We start from the raw sequence: 17,363 nt of genomic DNA, 5'->3' as shown, positions 1-17,363 counted from the left end.
TAAAAGGGCAACAGCTTTTGCAGGTCATGCTGGGAAGTGTGCAGTTATGTGTGTCAGTGGCCATATAAAGCAACTGATGCAGCAAACAGTTCATCTCCTCCTTGCATATCAGTTGATAAGTGACTTAACAGTAACACCAAAAACTTTGTGTTGCGTGCGGTGGCATTGCTTTACAACAACCAGGTGATGATGACCCTTTAAAAACAGTGTGGTATAGTACCATGGTATTGGATGGTAATACTGAATTATTAACATACTTGTGTGTATAGTTCAGAAAATCACCATGGTTTTTCTCTATAACACGAGGATTAGTAAATAATGACAAATCTTTCATTTTTGGATGAACTGCTCCTTTAAGTCTCACAAACTCACATGTGTTTACCACAGTCTGAATATTAAACTTCCTCTCTCAGCGCTCAAAACCCTATTGTGGTTTCCTTAGCAAAAGAGTTTTCACATGCCACGCTCGGAGGCTTTGTTTATCTGTCTCTCATTCCTCGCTCTCGTTCTCTGTGTCAACAGTGTTGCCCCTGAGGCTCAACTCCACAAAACTGGCAGAGGATACTGGGGCAGGGGGGCAGCACCGTTATTCACTTGGCAGCCTCACGGCCTGCATGAACACAAAGAGGTGAACGGCATGAAAAACAGGATGGAAGTGCTGATCATATGACCAAAAATACAAAAGGCACTATGTTACCTTCCCTCAGTCAAATCAGAGTCACAGTGTTCTTTCTGACTGTGTGGTTAGAAACAAACAGGCTGGGTTCCGCTTCATGGAATCACACTTCACTGAATATACTGAAAATATATAACATATAGATATACAACTTTAAAAGTGTACATGTAAACTATCTCATATGGAAATATGACATATAAAGTGCATAAAAATCCCCATAGAAAAAGTGATATGTATATGTTAATAATATGATGATTTTATATGGTATTGTAGCTACCTTGTATGTCAACAATATACAATATATGTCCAAAATATATTATACATACATAAACATACATATTTGTATATGTTAATATATGGCATTAATTGTCCCAACTTCTAGGTTTTATGGTAACACTTTACAATAAGGTTCATTAGTTAACATTAGTTAACAACATTAGTAAACATGAACTAAGAATGAACAATACTTCTAAAGCATTTATTAATCTTAGTTAATGTTAATTTCAGCATTTACTAATGCATTATTAAAATCACAAGTTGTGTTTGATAACATTAGTTAAGGCACTGTGAACTAACATGAACAAACAATGAACAAATGTATTTTCCTTAACTAACATTAACAAAAATTAATAACTAATGTTAACAAATGACACCTTATTGTAAAGTGTTACCGGTTTTATATGTTTTTACTCCATATGACAATATATTTCATATGCAGGAATTTAATAAATTGGTAGTTGGCATGCATGCATGATATTTCATGAAATACTTTTGGTAGTTGACATGCTATACTCCATTTAATACTATTTTAAAGTGCATTTTGCAATACATTTATGATGCATTAACCTTTTATGACTTCATATTAAAAAACTAGGTGTAATATTAGTACTTTTATTAATTCCTTCATCATATCGCAAGACATATTGCCAAAAAATGTGAATTAGTTATTCGTACCTCAGATATACTTTATGCATAAAGTTTATCCTAAAATCTAAAAGGTAAAAAAAAAAAAGAGATATGTGATGTGTGTGTCGACTACACAAATGCATTTCATTAATGGATGACTTTTCATGGTTAGCCAGACCAGTGATGCAGAAAGTCCAGGGAATAGGTAAACAGAATACATTTCCTGTATCTGTAAGTTTAAGAACAGACAAACCGAACATGACTTAAGATTCAGTAAAACAACAGAAACTGTGATGTAAAATGCATACTTTTGTCACCTGTGCTATGTTTTAGTACTATACATTATATTTTGAGTGATTTGGTGGATTTCTAGGGCACTTTATCAATTAAATTCCAAAGCTATATATCTGTCTTGCTCAGTATCTTCCCTCAAGGCCAGTCCTGGGTTCTGTCTAAAAGTGTTTTGAAGCCTGCCTTCATTTCTCAGAGGTCCTGATGACCTGGAGAAAAGTTTTTTTCTCTCTCTCTCTCCAATCCTTTCATTCCTAATGGAAATCAGTGTGGGTAGACATTGCTATATTTGCAGAAAAACACTTAAGTTAGTTGCTTGGCATGCAGTTTTATTTAGATGGTTTATTTGGATTCATTAATAAAAACAAATGCATGATCATTTATTTTAGATTTGGTTTATGCTGAAAGAAAAAGAGCCTAATATACATTGCGAACAGTTAAACTAGCTGAACACCAGCTAGGCTGTAAGACCATTTTAAACCATTTAAAACCAGCAAACCATCTGGTTTAAGATTTTTTTTATGCAATGCACCAATTTTAATCTCACTTTAATATTTTTAAACATCCAAACATGTCTGAAAATCAGTTAAGCTGAACACACCAAACATTTGTATCTTTGTAGCAACTATGAACCAGTTAACCTTGTGCCATCCAATCACTGCAGCACTACCCCTGTTCCATTCAATGATATCTGTCAGATTATATAATTAATATTAAATACATAACATTTGTAGTATGAACTTACACCACATTTAAGATGCACAAAATAAAGTAAAATAACTGATTTTGAGTAAACCCGCGTTGCCCTTTTAAGAGCTGTTTTGGGTCCGCACGTGCTTTCCATATATGGAGGCTCGAAGACAAACAGCAGCGCGTTTGACCGACAGTAACCTCGAGCATCGCTATAAAAGCTTGGAGGAGAGGAAAAAGGTCCGTCCACAAGAGCACAAAGCACCACCACAAAAAATATCGCTTTGAGAGAGTTGGAACAGCTGTTTTTCTCTCTTCTCAAAAGGAATTACAGTTTATACGAAATAAGGAATAATAATTTCAAAGCACGAAATAACGGTGAGTAACGTTGAGTTTCTTTCTTTCTTTTTTTTTTTTGAGCAGTGAGCTCTGTGCCAAGTTTAATTTTATACTAATTTATAGATACATCATTTTGCATAAACCTACTAATTCTGTCATTAGAAACACGCTGTTGTTGTTTTCCCACAAATTACGCGAGTGACGCATTTGTGTCTTTTTCTTACCGTAAACACTTGGCGAGTTGCGATGCTCTGAAAGCTTCGTGGCAGTCTGTTATGTTGTAATCTGATTACAAATTGTCACGTATTATCTTGCAGCAATTGTGCTAGATAAGTATATGAATATTTTAACCTGCTAATTCTTTAATCAGAAACGCGCTGTTGTTGTTTTTCTGCAAAACTTAAACGATCGTGTATTTTATCGAAAACACTTGATGAGTTCTGATGGTTTAATGCTTCGTGACAGATATGTATATTGAAAAGTTGTTTTCATTCGTACGCTACTGAGAAAATGACAACTTCAAAAACAAAATAAAAAACAGATGAACAAAGAAGACTGTAAGTGCTGCGTGTCTCTTCAGCATCTGTTAACAGAGTCTGCGCGAGATGACCGAGAGTAACCTCTCCTCTGCGGAACAATGAAAAGCACACTGAGATCTCCAACTCTTTTGCATCTTTAAAATACCATGATTAGAAACACGGTTGATGGTTAAAACAAAAGCTTGTGTCTGTAGTTCATTGTATGAATCGGTGTCATTTGGTATTTTGTTCCATAGAAGTAGGCTAATTCGTGGCAAAGATTGTGTAGTAAACAAATGTATGGGGGACTCTTCTTACATCATGTTTTGCTTGGACATATTTTAAGTCCGTCGTGATGGACATGTTTATTTTTCGTGCTTTAAGTGCAAAGAAAGAGTAAACAACTGATCTTTAGTGTATATGTGCAAGAAATGATAGAGTAGAGTACGACGCGAGAGAAGCGATATGAGGATGAAAATGGTAAACAAGACGAAAAATAAGAAAATGGACGCGTCCGCTAGGGACGCTCTTTATGATGTTATGTAGCCTATGAAAAGCATAAGCATAAGAATCAGATTACCTAGCAGAGTTCCATATCTGCATAAACTGTAGAAAAATGACAGAAGCAAAAAAAAAAAAAAAAATGAAACAGATTGATACAGATAGTGTAAATGGCTCAGCGACAAATAAAGGTGGTGATAAAAGGAGAAATGGGCTATTTTATAGTTCAAAGCACATCCACCAAGTTTTTAGAAAGTGTCATCTTTATATTCAGGTTGCATTTTTAACATGGCAACAAAATTGCTTTCTGGATGTTGGTTAAGCCACACTGTATCATGGTGGACAACATTTTAAGCATGAATTAAATGAATACATATCATAAATAGTATATTATAGTATTTTTGAATAACTTAATTGATACATAAAAAAAAAAAATGCATGTAATCCCCCCTAATATAGCCTTGACTCATACATTTAGTTAAGAATAATAACCATTCAGATTAATTTGAAAATGCATTACTAGACAATTTAATCAAAACACCAGCAGGACATCATGATATTTATGATTCAGTTCATTATGCAATGTACCAACCCACATGCTGACATTGTGCACCGTTTCCTCTCACCCCTTGTAGTCTTCTATACAAGATAAGATGAATGGCTTGTAGATACTATATCAATGCCAAAACATTGTGGTTAAATTATTATTTTACCTTGCTAACGTTGGAGGTGATTATGAATGAATCTGTTTTCTTTGTAAACTATCCAAAATCATTCTGTAGTCGTAGTTATGTACACTACTTAATTTTCTGCCTTAAATACAAAATACACAAGGAAAACAGCTGAAATGTTAATGGGAAATTCTCACAATCTGTTGAATGTTTACTTATCCAAATGTCTTGTTTACTTTATTGCATCACTCTACATTATAAAGTCCCATCCCAGGTGGCATGAGATGCTTTACCATTATTTGACTAACTGCCTGACTGATCAAAAAGAGCTTGGCATCATTAGCTTTATCTCTTTTGTTTGCTTCTTATTGTCTTACTAGTTGCAGAGAGGAGGCACGGGCAGTTTGGATCCGTGGCAAGATGGCTGTCTCCACTCAGTTGGGTTTGCTGTTGTGGAAGAACTTCACTTACCGACGGAGACAGACTGTAAGTTTGAGCAACTGAGCAATCAATCATATACCAAAAATACCAGTAAAAATATCAATATAAATGAAAAAAGTTTCATATGCAACAAAACGAATGCCTTTTGAAGCATGTGGAGTCCCCAGGCTCCCTTTTTTTGTTTTGTTTGGTGACATCTGTGTGGTTCCGGGGGTCACCAACAGATACCGCATTATACGAATTACCAACCCCCGCATTTAAAGCAATGAATAAATACATAAATAAAAAGATTAACTACATAGGATTTGTGATCATTCAGCGTGTTTTATTGTGAGGTGGTTTTTAAGATGTTGAAGTAATTGCTGTTTATTAGGGAAATGTTTTTCCATTGAATTACTTATCATACTTAATGTAAAATGGTAGCAAAACAAATAGAGTTTTGTTCACTGTCTTGTAAGTGAATGTACTTCAGAAAGCTGATTAAATGATAATGACAGTATACATGCTCTTGGCATTGAACGTATGAACAGGAGGTTTCGCAAATGAACAAGATTGTCAACAGGAAAGCCATCAACCGTCATGATAAACTGGATTTTCTGGACTTCGCTAGAATAGTTTATTCAGGATATGTGAATAGCAGATATGTTGTGCTGCTGAATTCAGATTAAAGTTCATAAGGAAGGACCCTAAACAATTCAGGATGACGAACAAATGAGTAAATATACACACTATTGTGTCTTTTTTTCCAGATTCAGCTGCTGATCGAGATCATATGGCCACTCTTCATCTTTTTCATCTTGATATCTGTGAGACTCCACTATCCTCCATACGAGCAACATGAATGTAAGTAGCCTAAGATGGTTTTCCCCAAAACACAACCACAAACTGAATGCAAGTGCATTGTATGAGACTTGAGCTTAGTTTTTAGATGGTGTCTTTCTTACCCAAGAGTTCAATATAAATCTGACTAAATTAGATGAATAAAACAGCCGTTGGTTTGGTTTATATCATTTTGATTGTATTTTTCTAAAGCCTATTTTTATTAACTGCTTTTGAAAAAGGTTTGCACTGAAAAGATCCTGAATGCATTTTATTTAACCTCTTGTGTCACCGCGTCTTACTTCATTCAAGCGTCAATATTTGCTCCTCTTTGGAAATCACACAGTCCCCAGGGGAGGTCAAGGACAGCAAAACAGTTCCAAGAACAGAAAAAGACATTTTATATATCACAAGATCTCTGAAACCCAGTTTTCCCAGTTTGACATGTAAAATGCATGACCTTTGTCTAATTATTCTCCAGATTTAATAAACCTCATTTTATTGCATTAAATGCATTAGATTGCAGAAATATGGTTGCAAAGGGCATTTCTTGTTGAAGATTTTACATCACACATTTGCTCTAAATCTGATTCCTTTTCCAGGCCACTTTCCCAACAAGGCCATGCCCTCTGCGGGGACTTTACCATGGGTGCAGGGCATCATCTGCAATGCCAACAACCCCTGCTTTCGCTACCCCACCCCTGGAGAGACCCCCGGGGTGGTGGGCAACTTCAATGACTCCATGTAAGTATTTCAGGTTTTGGGTCTGCATTGGATTTTACAGACTATATATGGAAGTTTCCCTCATATATGTGTCACTGTCATCATTTACAGCATCTCCCGACTGTTCATCGATGCCAAGAAAATTCTCCTCTACAGCCAACAAGACAAGAGCTTTGAAGGCTTCAAAGGACTTGTCCGGGCCTTGAGAAAACTCCAGAGAAACACTGAAGGTTCGTCACATTCAAACACCTTCAATATCTTCAACATGCACTATAGTTCAAAGGTTTTGGAATGAAGACTTTTAAGATCACCAAGGCTGCATTTACTTGGTTAAAAATAATAATGTGAAATATTGTTAAAATTGAATAGAACTGTTTTCTACTTTAATATATTGTAAAATGTAAATTTATTCTTCAGTGTCACATGATCCTTCAGAAATTATTCTAATATACTGATTTAGAGCTCAATAAACGTTTATTTTTATTACCAACATTAAAAACCGTAGCACTGCTTGGAAACCATTATACAATGTATTTCAAGATTTTTTTTAATGAATATAAAGTTCAAAAGAACAACATTTGTTTGAAAAAGAAATCTTTTTGGAATGTGATAAAAGCCTCTGCATCCTTGCTGACTAAAAGTAGTTTCTTAAAAAACCTTATTAACCCAAAACCTTTGAACAGGTTATTACTTTTAGTGTATGTTGTGCTAAAAGTACTGAAAGAATCATTTATGGACTCATTAATGAACCAGAATCGATACATGGAATCAGAATCTCTAGGGTTCCCTTCATGTATGTTGAGATTAAAGTTTTGTCAGTCTCTTGTGAGTAATATGCATTAAAAGGTAATAAGTTCTTCTCTTGATTTCAGTTAAGTTTCAGTTTCTAAAGTCACTCTACCACTTTGTAGCATTGTTTGCTCTCACATTGGTCTCAGTATAGCTGGTTCAGTGTACAATTAAGTTGAACTAGTGACTTCCCACATCCTAATTTCCAATGAGCATCAGTGTACCCAATGAAACGCAAACACCAGGGGGATTTGTCTGTCTGTTTCCTGTCCGACAATCAGATTAGGCGTGGTTCCTCATTTGAGATTCAGTGTTGAACGTCAAATAGAAAAGTTCTGTATTAGTCATTTTTTGAGTATTGAAGACTACAAAAGTGGTCATTAGTATCTGTTCTTTTTTTCTCTTGCTTAGAAGATTTTCATTATACGTAGCAATATATAGACCTACGGCTATGATCTTTTAAATGCATTGCTATGCAGCTGACAGGTGGTTGCATTACAGTCCTGCATAAGCCTGTATTATATTCAGGTCTTTAGATCATTTTTCACCCATTATTTGATTACCTCAAGCATGACCACTTGCAGAAGTGATACTTGCAAAAACCACTAACTTTCACAATGCACTTGCTTATAAATGAACAACTTTGTGACCTTTGTTTAGACAGACAACTCTTCGTAACGACTGAGAGAGGCTTGTGGGAGTTACCTTTACTCACAGTTGACAGCATTTAATTAATGTTCTCAGAGGAGCTGCTGTTTGCACCTGGGGCTTGAGGAATAGGATGCTGGCTTTGCCCGCCGTGGATTAGAAAGCCTCAAGAGTCACAATGATTAAACATGACCATTTCATGCCACAGAGACGCTTGCGATTCATATGCATCGATGCAATCTAGTAATATGTTTGAAGAAGGTATGATAACTAGTCAAAACTGCTTTGAGGTTTTGTAAAGGAAGGGTTTGTGTCATTAAACTGTTTGAAGCGATGCCTAAACTTTAAAAAAATAAAGGTTCATTTTTTGGTATTTATGGTTCCATGAATAAACTTTAACATAAGTGGAAACTTTCCATTCCATAAAAGGTCCTTTATAGCGGAAAAAGGTTTTTTAGATTATATAACATAACATCATGTTCTTCACACTAATAAAAAATGTTTCTTTTAAGAATTGAAAGGTTCTTTGAGGAACCAAAAACGGTTCTTCTATTGCATTGCTGCAAAAAAAAAAAAAAAAGAACCTTATGAAACCTTTAAGAGTGTATAGCAAATGAGATGTCTTTGATATCCTAATTGTTTCTTCTAGAAGAATAATGCATTCAATGGAGATTTGATCTGACTCTGATCTTAAGATCTGTCAGATTTGCCTTCTGAGGAAAAAGGATAGTAATCCTATGTGCCTCAATGAGTTTCATAAGAGTTTGAAAACTGCTTCACAGACATGACTCAAATGATCTGAGCTATTTTTTGATCTTTTATTCTATAGCCCTATACTCTTTTTTTTATTGGCAACTATGGTTCCATGTAGAATTTTTAACATCCATGGAACCTTTACATTCTATATAGTGGAATTTAAAAAAAAAAATGTTGTTCACATGGTTCTTTTAAGAAGGTTCTGTTATGGCATCCCTGTGAAAACCCTTGTTTGGAACCTCTTTTTCAAGCGTGTATGTTTGCGAATGGATTTGTGTGTGTTTGTACTGTTTTTGCACACATTCTGTACTCTGCGCCCCCTGAAATCTTGTATAGCTCATTTCCCAAAAACTTCCTGAATAGTTAAAGAACAATAAGAGCATCTGAAATGTGCTCTCTGGTGGTTTCAGAGAAGCGGCTGGGGAATGACCTGAAGTAACCCCAGAGGAAAGAGACTGACTCAAACCAGTTCATACCGATGACTCTTCTGGAATGTTCTGACACGCAGCACAATGAGCTCTGTGAAGAACACTGCTGTAGTTGCTGTCTGGCTTTTGTTGTTCCTCTGTCCTTCACCGTGGACATCTTACATGATGAACTCAGAATTGAGAGCTAAATGAACAATACTCTCGTGACTGCAGCAGTAACCGAACGCAATAGTTCAGCTGCATTACCTCACTCGCTTTTTAAATTGAGTTGGGAATTGCAGTAGAGTCATACTTTTCACAATGTTCTGAACGACACTCTTTGTTAAAAATAATATTATTCATGGTGCAATTGTGAATCACTGCTTTATGTAATGAATTCAGTTAAAAAGAGCAATTTGACCTGTGTTACTCAGCATTATTCTGACATGATGCTATCTACTCAAGTATATACATTATATAAATAATATGTATATTTAAATAACTTACAATTTATATTATTATAATATTTAAAAATAGTAAACATTTATTATAATATTAATATTATTAATAATATTAATATTTATTACTATTTATATATTTATTTGTTTGTCAGCATGATTTTGATGTGATGTTATCAAACTCAAATATTTAAATTAGTAGTTATATGCACAATTTACATATATTTACATAAATTCTAATATTTATAGTAGCATTATATATAAAATACTATATATATATATATATATATATATATATATATATATATATATTATAGTACTATTTTTTATTAATGTGTATTTATATTATTAGAAAAACAATAGAAATTATATTTATAAATTTAAATATAATTTTTTCTCCCAGGGTTCAAGCTGAAAGACTTCCTCCGTGATAATGAAACGTTGTCTGAGTTTCTTGAGAAAAATGCTACCCTTCCCAAGCATGCTGTGAGACAGATAGTGGACGCTAACGTCAACTTGGAGAAGGTAAATGAACTGCACAACACAAGCTGTTTAAAAACCCTTGAACGACCAAATCGTCAGACATCAGGAACTTTTTTTCACAAATGTATGTTGTTTGCCCTCCTGGTGTTGTCTTTAATTACCTTCACACATGTATACACAGCGCTTAAAATATTTCAAACACCGTCTGGCGTAGTCATTAAATTGCAGCCTATCATCTATCTTGGGACCGTTATGTAACGCATTAGTTCATGCAGATAAGAAGCAATCTTTTTTTCAAAGCCCTGTACATGCATCCATACGCTCTCACATGCGATTGACCTTGGTGTGATCAGATACGAGATCACGGGCAGATGTCATGGATGATGGATGTCCTGCACAGCTTGTACACGTGCTGCAGTGCACTGGAGGGTGTGTGTGTGGGGGGGATGTAGTCACATGACTGTTGCCCTGCAGAACCACAGCCACAGGACAATTCCTGGAAAACTGACAAGGGCCGACCGATTCCCAGCACCTCTGACAGATGTGCCGCAAGATGGGGCCAGCTTTGATAACACCGTACTTCCGTTTATTGAAAATATGCTCAGCGTTTCATTCTTCACATAGCATATGTCTAAAAATAGATCAATTCTTTATGTTCAAATACAGTGGCTCCAAAAAAATTGGATACTTAAGCTGCATTTAAAGTGCATCAGATTCATTGCATTAGAAACATTCCACCAACATTTGGAAACCAGAAAGTGTTAAAAATACTTTTAATCTTAATATTGAAAATCATATCTATTGTTATATAATTTAAAATGAACTGAAGTGCTAAGTTTATTTGTGCTATCTTTCTTTAAAATTCATATGTAAGAACAAGGACACATTCAGTTAATCAAAAGTGACAATAAGGACAATTTTTCTTCAACATTGATTTTAAAGATAAATGTTTCTTGAGCAGCAAATCAGCATATTAGAGTGATTTCTGAAGGATCATGTGACACTGAAGACTGAAGTAACGATGCTGAAAATTCAGCTTTACATCACAGGAATAAATTACAATTTACAATACATTCACATAGAAACACTATTTTAAATAGCAATAATATTTCACAATAATGCCAGCATTGTTTTTTTTTTTTTTTTGCAGTTTTGCTTTTTTGAACCGTGGTCTATATGCATATATTATGTATATAAGAAACTGAGATAGTTGTTTTAAGTCATATCTTAAGTGTTTCCCAAATTAGCCTTTAGACATCATTTCAGAACATCCTGTTCTTAATAACTGAATGGTGGATTGTGCAGAGTCTCTGAGAGAGTGACGGAGCTGATAGAGAGTCACGATCTTACAAAAAAAGTAAACAACAAGACTTCTTTTTTTGGGCAGGCTGTGTTTAAATCTGTCTGTTGGGCAAAGGCTCTCCATTGCCTTTTTCACAAAAGAAAGAGTGTGTAATTACGCAATCACGTAATGTTCTTTCTAACAATCATTTGCACCCATTCTCTGGAGAATTTAAATATAAGATCGCCACTGAGAGTCTCATAAATGTGATTGGCTTGTGTGTAATAGTCAACACAGATGATTGGCTTAAAAAGTGCCCATGAAACAAAGATGGCAGCTTCCAGGTTGCATACTTGAAGATACGATTGCAGAGAGTTTGTTTAGTTGGTTTCAGCTGCTATTTGTGATCCACAGGTGCTTATTAAAGGCTTCAGTGTTCATCTCAGAGACCTGTGCAATACCACATCTCTGGAGGAGTTTGTGACTATAGCCGATAAGGACGTGTCTCAGCTGACGCAAAACATCATCTGTCAGTCATCTGCTGAATGGCTGAACAACGCAGAGAGCCACTTCCTGTCTAACCTGGACTTCCTGAAGCCAATACGGGTAAGTAAAACAACTCTTAAATAATAAATCCCTTCCACAGGACTTCATTATTAACCAACATCACAAGAACTAGAATACAAGAATGAAAGTGCCCATGTTAATGATTGCTTGTGAAGACTTGTTTTATGTCCCTTATATTTTACATAGAAGTTGCTTATTGGACTATAATAATGCAATAAACGCTACAATAAACAAAGGAATCCACCAGTTCTGTAAACCAATTACACACAAACTAGGACAAGTGTATATTTTTGTATTTTAGACCCAGTGAACTCTGAAATCTTCAAGCAAAACAGAATAACATTGTGGTCACATAATGGTCACTTTTACATAATATGTTTTTGCCAATCAGAATAATTATTTCAGCATATTTGTGCATGAAAAGGGAACAGCGATGGCCATCAGCCAGGAGTGTTCACATATTGATGTCTTTGTGTATGTTCGCTTTAGACTCAATGTTTTCTTTGTCTTTGAATAATGAGATTTCAAGATGCCAGGTCACTGCTATCTTTGCGTAGCGATTTAGTTATGAAAGCAAGGGGACAACGAGGGCTTTGACATTTTTTCCTAAATCACAACATTATAGTCCAGAGTTAGTGTATGTGGCTTGCATGCATTTACATTGCCTTACTAACAGCTTACGACTTGAAAGATGCTTAATGCATGTTAACGCAAATGTGTATCTTTCTACAGTGTGAAAAATGTTTGTAATTTTTACAGAGAAAGTAAAAATAAATGGAAGTTATCTATTGTATATACAAGTATTGTTCATGTTTTATGGACAGAAACTTACAATGAACTGTAATTCATCATATTGCTTTTCATTTACCACCTGTATTGGTATGATTGTTATAAGGACATTTTAAGGTAAAAAGCCAAGTGGCTTAGTGAAAAATAAATGTACTAAAATGTGTTTGAAATACATTTATTTCCTGCTAAGTACATTTATGTAGCCTTATTTATGTGCTTAATAAAAATACCCTGCAGTTGTACATTTGGTGTACTAAACTGGTATACTTTAAGTCTGCTAAACTGGAACAGCTAATTTTGTACTTAAAGTCCAACTAAAGATATGAAGTATATTTTATTGTGTTAAAGTGAAACTGTTGCAAGTATACTTGTATATAGGTACACTTTAATATCTTGCATTTAAAAACCAATATTATTCAAAGATCACAAGCCTCATCGATAGTGATATTTAAACACATTATAGGCTTAATATTAAGTTCTCCAAATAATGTTTAATTATAATTTTTATATCAGTGTCTCGAGCTATATGTCAGTTAATATGTTAATAGATTTGAACTATACTTAGTATGAAATTAATGTATTTTAAATATATTACTTTTTTACTAGGGTTGTTATATTAACATTATATGACTTAATTAAACATATGTCTGTAAATTGTAAAGTATACAGTATTTTTGTCGCAGTATTTCTACAGTGAATTTCTGGCAAGCACAGTTGCTATTTTTGCAGTAAATTTCACAGGATAATTTTGACAGTAAAATGTGTACAATATGATTACTTTGATTAGCTAATAATGTCTTTTTTTATGTTTTGTTTATGCAGAAAGATGTCAAGTCTGACCCGAAGATTATCCAAGATGTGTCTATAGCAACAGACAGTCTGCTGGAGAGTCTGGGAGCATTAGCGGTGGAGGTAAGAGCCCTCGAAAATATCTCTCACCCTGCTTTTAGGGACTGAACTGGACACCAGAGTGAAGTGTTTAATTCCCACCCCCAGCTTCCCAGATGTCCTTATCCCGTATTAGACCGTTGGATCTGGCTAGTCAGAAAAAAACTTTTGAAATATTGATTAAAATGACTAAGAATCAATGACTGTTTAAATGGTAATTATGATTATATTACTGGTTTTTGATGTGTATTGTTGCATTATGCTAGTCCTGAAAATGTTAATATTTTGTGCTTTGGGGCTAATGAGTCATTAAGATTTTTGTTTTGCCCCAACATTCTTAAAAATAAAGGTTCTTTAACGATGGTTCCAAGAAGAGCTTTAAAAATAATTTTCATTCCACAAAAGGTTCTTTATTGTGGAAAAAGGTTCTATAGATTATTCAAATGTTAAAAAAAAAAATGGTTCTTTTAAAAACTGTTCACTGAAAGGTTCTTTGGGGACCCAAAATAGTCCTTCTACACCATCGCTGTGAAAACCCCCTTTAGACCTATCAAGATATAACAAGAAACTTGTTTTGCTTAAAGAGACAGAAAGTTATGTTAATAAACAGCTATTTTGGTTAGCATCCCACACTTCGTTGTCCCTTGGAAAAACGTCAGAGCTGACGCTTGACATTTCAGCCGTACACTCAGTGTTGCCGCTCACATGTATTTGGTGTCCAGCATTTAGAAACCAAACTTGAGCGCTAAGTGAGTTAGCAGCAGAAGTTTGGCCCATCATAAGACTACCGGTTCCCATCAGTGCTGGCCAAAAGTGCAGAGCTCGACAAATGTGAAGTAACTTGCTCTTAGAAGTGAAACAGGGACACACTTACTGTTTCCTCATCATCTCACAGAGCAGTTGTTCATGGGGAATGTGTCTCACAAGCAATCTCTTCCCAGTTTCATCGCTTGAAACAGAAACAGAAATTAAGTCGACGCCAACGCTGCCCTGACCGTCATTAGTTCCTCTTTGTTCTCACGTAAGCGATGCAGACATGCAAGCTGAACTCCAGTAACCCTCGCTAAAGCCAGCGGCAGAGAGGTTACTCCAGGTCGTGCTGTATTTCTCCAGTTACTTGGCCGTGTTTACATGTCTGTCTGGCCTCCAGGGCTTCCTCAGACACCTCATGATAGCGTACAAGGTGACAGCTATAACAATAGATCCCTTCTATGACTAGTAATCACATGCGCAAGAGAGGGAGCAGATGAATCCTTTCCTAATGAGACCCCTGGATGATGTGGGTGAACTGATCTCATTCTTCCAGTAAAAATGCACATTAGCTTTGCAGAATTAAAGGACGGTGCTATTTTAGTCATGTTTATATAGAACTTAGAATATTTTGAATTAGTTTTTAATATATATTTTCTGCTTTTATTTAAATTTTAGTTAAAATTTTTGTATTTTTTTTTTTTACTTTTGTATTATTTTTAAAAATGTCTATAATGTATATTAATATGATAAATTTTAATTAATTTTTTTTAAATTTCAGTTTAATTTAATTTAATATTTATTATTTTTTTATTTAAAATTTCAAATAATATATTAAATAAAAAAAAAATATATATATATATATATATATTTGGTAGATAATAAAATATATTTTAATGGTTTTAGTTTTAGTTAATTATAATAACCCTGTTACAGGATGTCAGTGTCTAAATGAACTGCATGCATGATTTCTACACTTCTACATGATTTCCATTAACCCGGGCCGGCAGTAAAACTCTTTGTTTGCTTCTCAGATGTGTTGATGGTGATTTTGGAAATCGCACATGACAAAAGTGTTTACAGCCCTGTGAATCATATTGACTCATCTTTTACAAACCTGACCGACTATAACCCGTTCATGCAAATGCTTATGTAACACCACGTAAAGCCATCCATTTATCTCATAAAATGAAAACGCTCTCATTATCATCATGCTATAATTCTCATATAGCTCACTTTTTCCGCATGCATCCATTAATGTGATGGAAAAGTCAGAAAGTAGGCTATCTTTCGTGCTCTTGAGGTCTCTCCGGTTTGATCAGGAGAATGACCGATAGTAACCTCGTCCTCAGCAGGCATGCGTGAGCGTGTCACAGCAGCGCCTCTGTTCTTGCTGTCGGGCAAGCGGCACAAGATACGGTTTTCATAAACTCCCTTTCTTTCCTTTCCAAGCTCAGATCACCCTGAAGACACTTACATTCATTGTCTATTTTTATACTTTTGCTCGGTTTTTCTCTCAGTACTTAAACATAATTAACCATCATTATTTACTTGCAAACCTGTGTAGGCTGTTTTGTCCATTTAGAATGCAAAATGAGGCTTTTTGATTGATTTAAAAATCAAAATAAAAGCATCATTACAGCAGTCCATGTGCTACCGACTGAAATTGAAATCGTTATTCAATGAAAGTGAATGCAAATGAGAAGACTATCAACTTACATTTAGTCTGTTCCTCACACAAAGGTATTGTATGGCTTTAGAAATCGTGAAATATGTGCAAATTTTTTCCGTGTTTCACATTAAAACAACAGTATATATCATGCCATACAGTGGCGAGGAAATAATGACATAATAACAATGACTGCACAATACAGACATCCAGGAGCAATAAGCATGTTTCTGTATTATTATTATTATTGTTATGTTTGGGTTTAGTCAGCGTCACTAACACCCTTCAGCTGACAGTGACAACACTTCATAATAATACACCCTCTGACACATAGAGATATAATGTCCCAAATACAGGCAGGCACGTGGACTGCACACTTTAAGACATCCAGGTCACTTTCAAACAAGATTGTGTAACGGGAAAGCGAGTTTTGAAATGAATATTAGTCTCTCTCTTTCCTGAGGCAGCTCTAACAATGAATGACGTACTTTGAGAGAACTGAATAAACACAGTCCAGGGTGCTGCGGTGTTTACGTTTGCTTTTCTCGACGCCAGACAAACAGTTTTAAGCAATTCTTTAGCATAAGCAAACGTCTTGTGACGTTTGACCATCACGCGGTTCTTCCCTGATCCGTGTCCTTTCAGTGTCATTTATTTAACTTTTGTACGTTTCAGAAGAAACTTAAGAAAAGAAATGAACAAATGACTTCTACTGAAATTTAAGAAAAACTTTTTTTCTCACTGTTTTTCAGTTTGCGAGTATGAAGAGCTGGCGGGACATGCGCAATGAGATCCTGTACCTGACGGGCAACAGCACACAGTCCCCCAACCACATGTACCAGGCCGTGTCCCGTATCGTCTGCGGTCACCCGGAGGGCGGAGGCCTGAAGATCAAGTCCCTCAACTGGTACGAGGACAACAACTACAAGGCCCTGTTCGGGAACTACGGCAATGACAGCGACAGCGATCCCGTCTCCGTTTATGACAACTCCTCCAGTGAGCAAAGCTGTATTGCTCTTTTTTCCATCATTTGCAAAAATGTATATTTCACGTACCCTGCTAAAAACCCTCTTTTCTTTAGCGCCCTACTGCAACAGCATGATGAAGGGCCTGGAGTCGAGTCCCATATCCCGCATGATCTGGAGGGCTCTGAAGCCACTGCTCATGGGGAAGATCTTGTACACCCCAGACACCCCTGCCACCCAGAGGATCATACAAGAGGTCAGGAGACGCCATTGAGCAAAACTAATTATGCTAAACTAGTGTTGAGCAGGTTTCTGTGAGTCAAAGATTTGAACACAC

General features: G+C 35.5%; 1 protein-coding gene across 3 annotated transcripts in view; it reads left to right on the top strand.

Moving 5' to 3' along the window:
- The first annotated feature begins 2,782 nt into the window (after nt 1-2,782).
- abca1a (ATP-binding cassette, sub-family A (ABC1), member 1A) overlaps nt 2,783-17,363 on the top strand; it is a 37,769-nt gene continuing 23,188 nt past the window's right edge. For all 3 annotated transcript variants that reach the window (XM_058784776.1, XM_058784696.1, XM_058784614.1), the window contains exons 1-10: nt 2,783-2,941; nt 4,973-5,078; nt 5,783-5,876; nt 6,455-6,596; nt 6,687-6,805; nt 10,037-10,158; nt 11,813-12,004; nt 13,577-13,666; nt 16,814-17,057; nt 17,143-17,282. In XM_058784776.1, the coding sequence (XP_058640759.1) occupies nt 5,013-5,078; nt 5,783-5,876; nt 6,455-6,596; nt 6,687-6,805; nt 10,037-10,158; nt 11,813-12,004; nt 13,577-13,666; nt 16,814-17,057; nt 17,143-17,282 (1,209 nt within the window). In that variant the 5' untranslated portion in view covers nt 2,783-2,941; nt 4,973-5,012. The remainder of the gene's footprint in view (nt 2,942-4,972; nt 5,079-5,782; nt 5,877-6,454; nt 6,597-6,686; nt 6,806-10,036; nt 10,159-11,812; nt 12,005-13,576; nt 13,667-16,813; nt 17,058-17,142; nt 17,283-17,363) is intronic.

This window comes from Onychostoma macrolepis, chromosome 01, assembly GCF_012432095.1.
Source record: "Onychostoma macrolepis isolate SWU-2019 chromosome 01, ASM1243209v1, whole genome shotgun sequence".
NCBI lineage: Eukaryota > Metazoa > Chordata > Actinopteri > Cypriniformes > Cyprinidae > Onychostoma > Onychostoma macrolepis.
The sequence above is the reverse complement of the archived record's forward strand: the minus strand, read 5'-3'. Positions and strand labels throughout refer to the sequence as shown.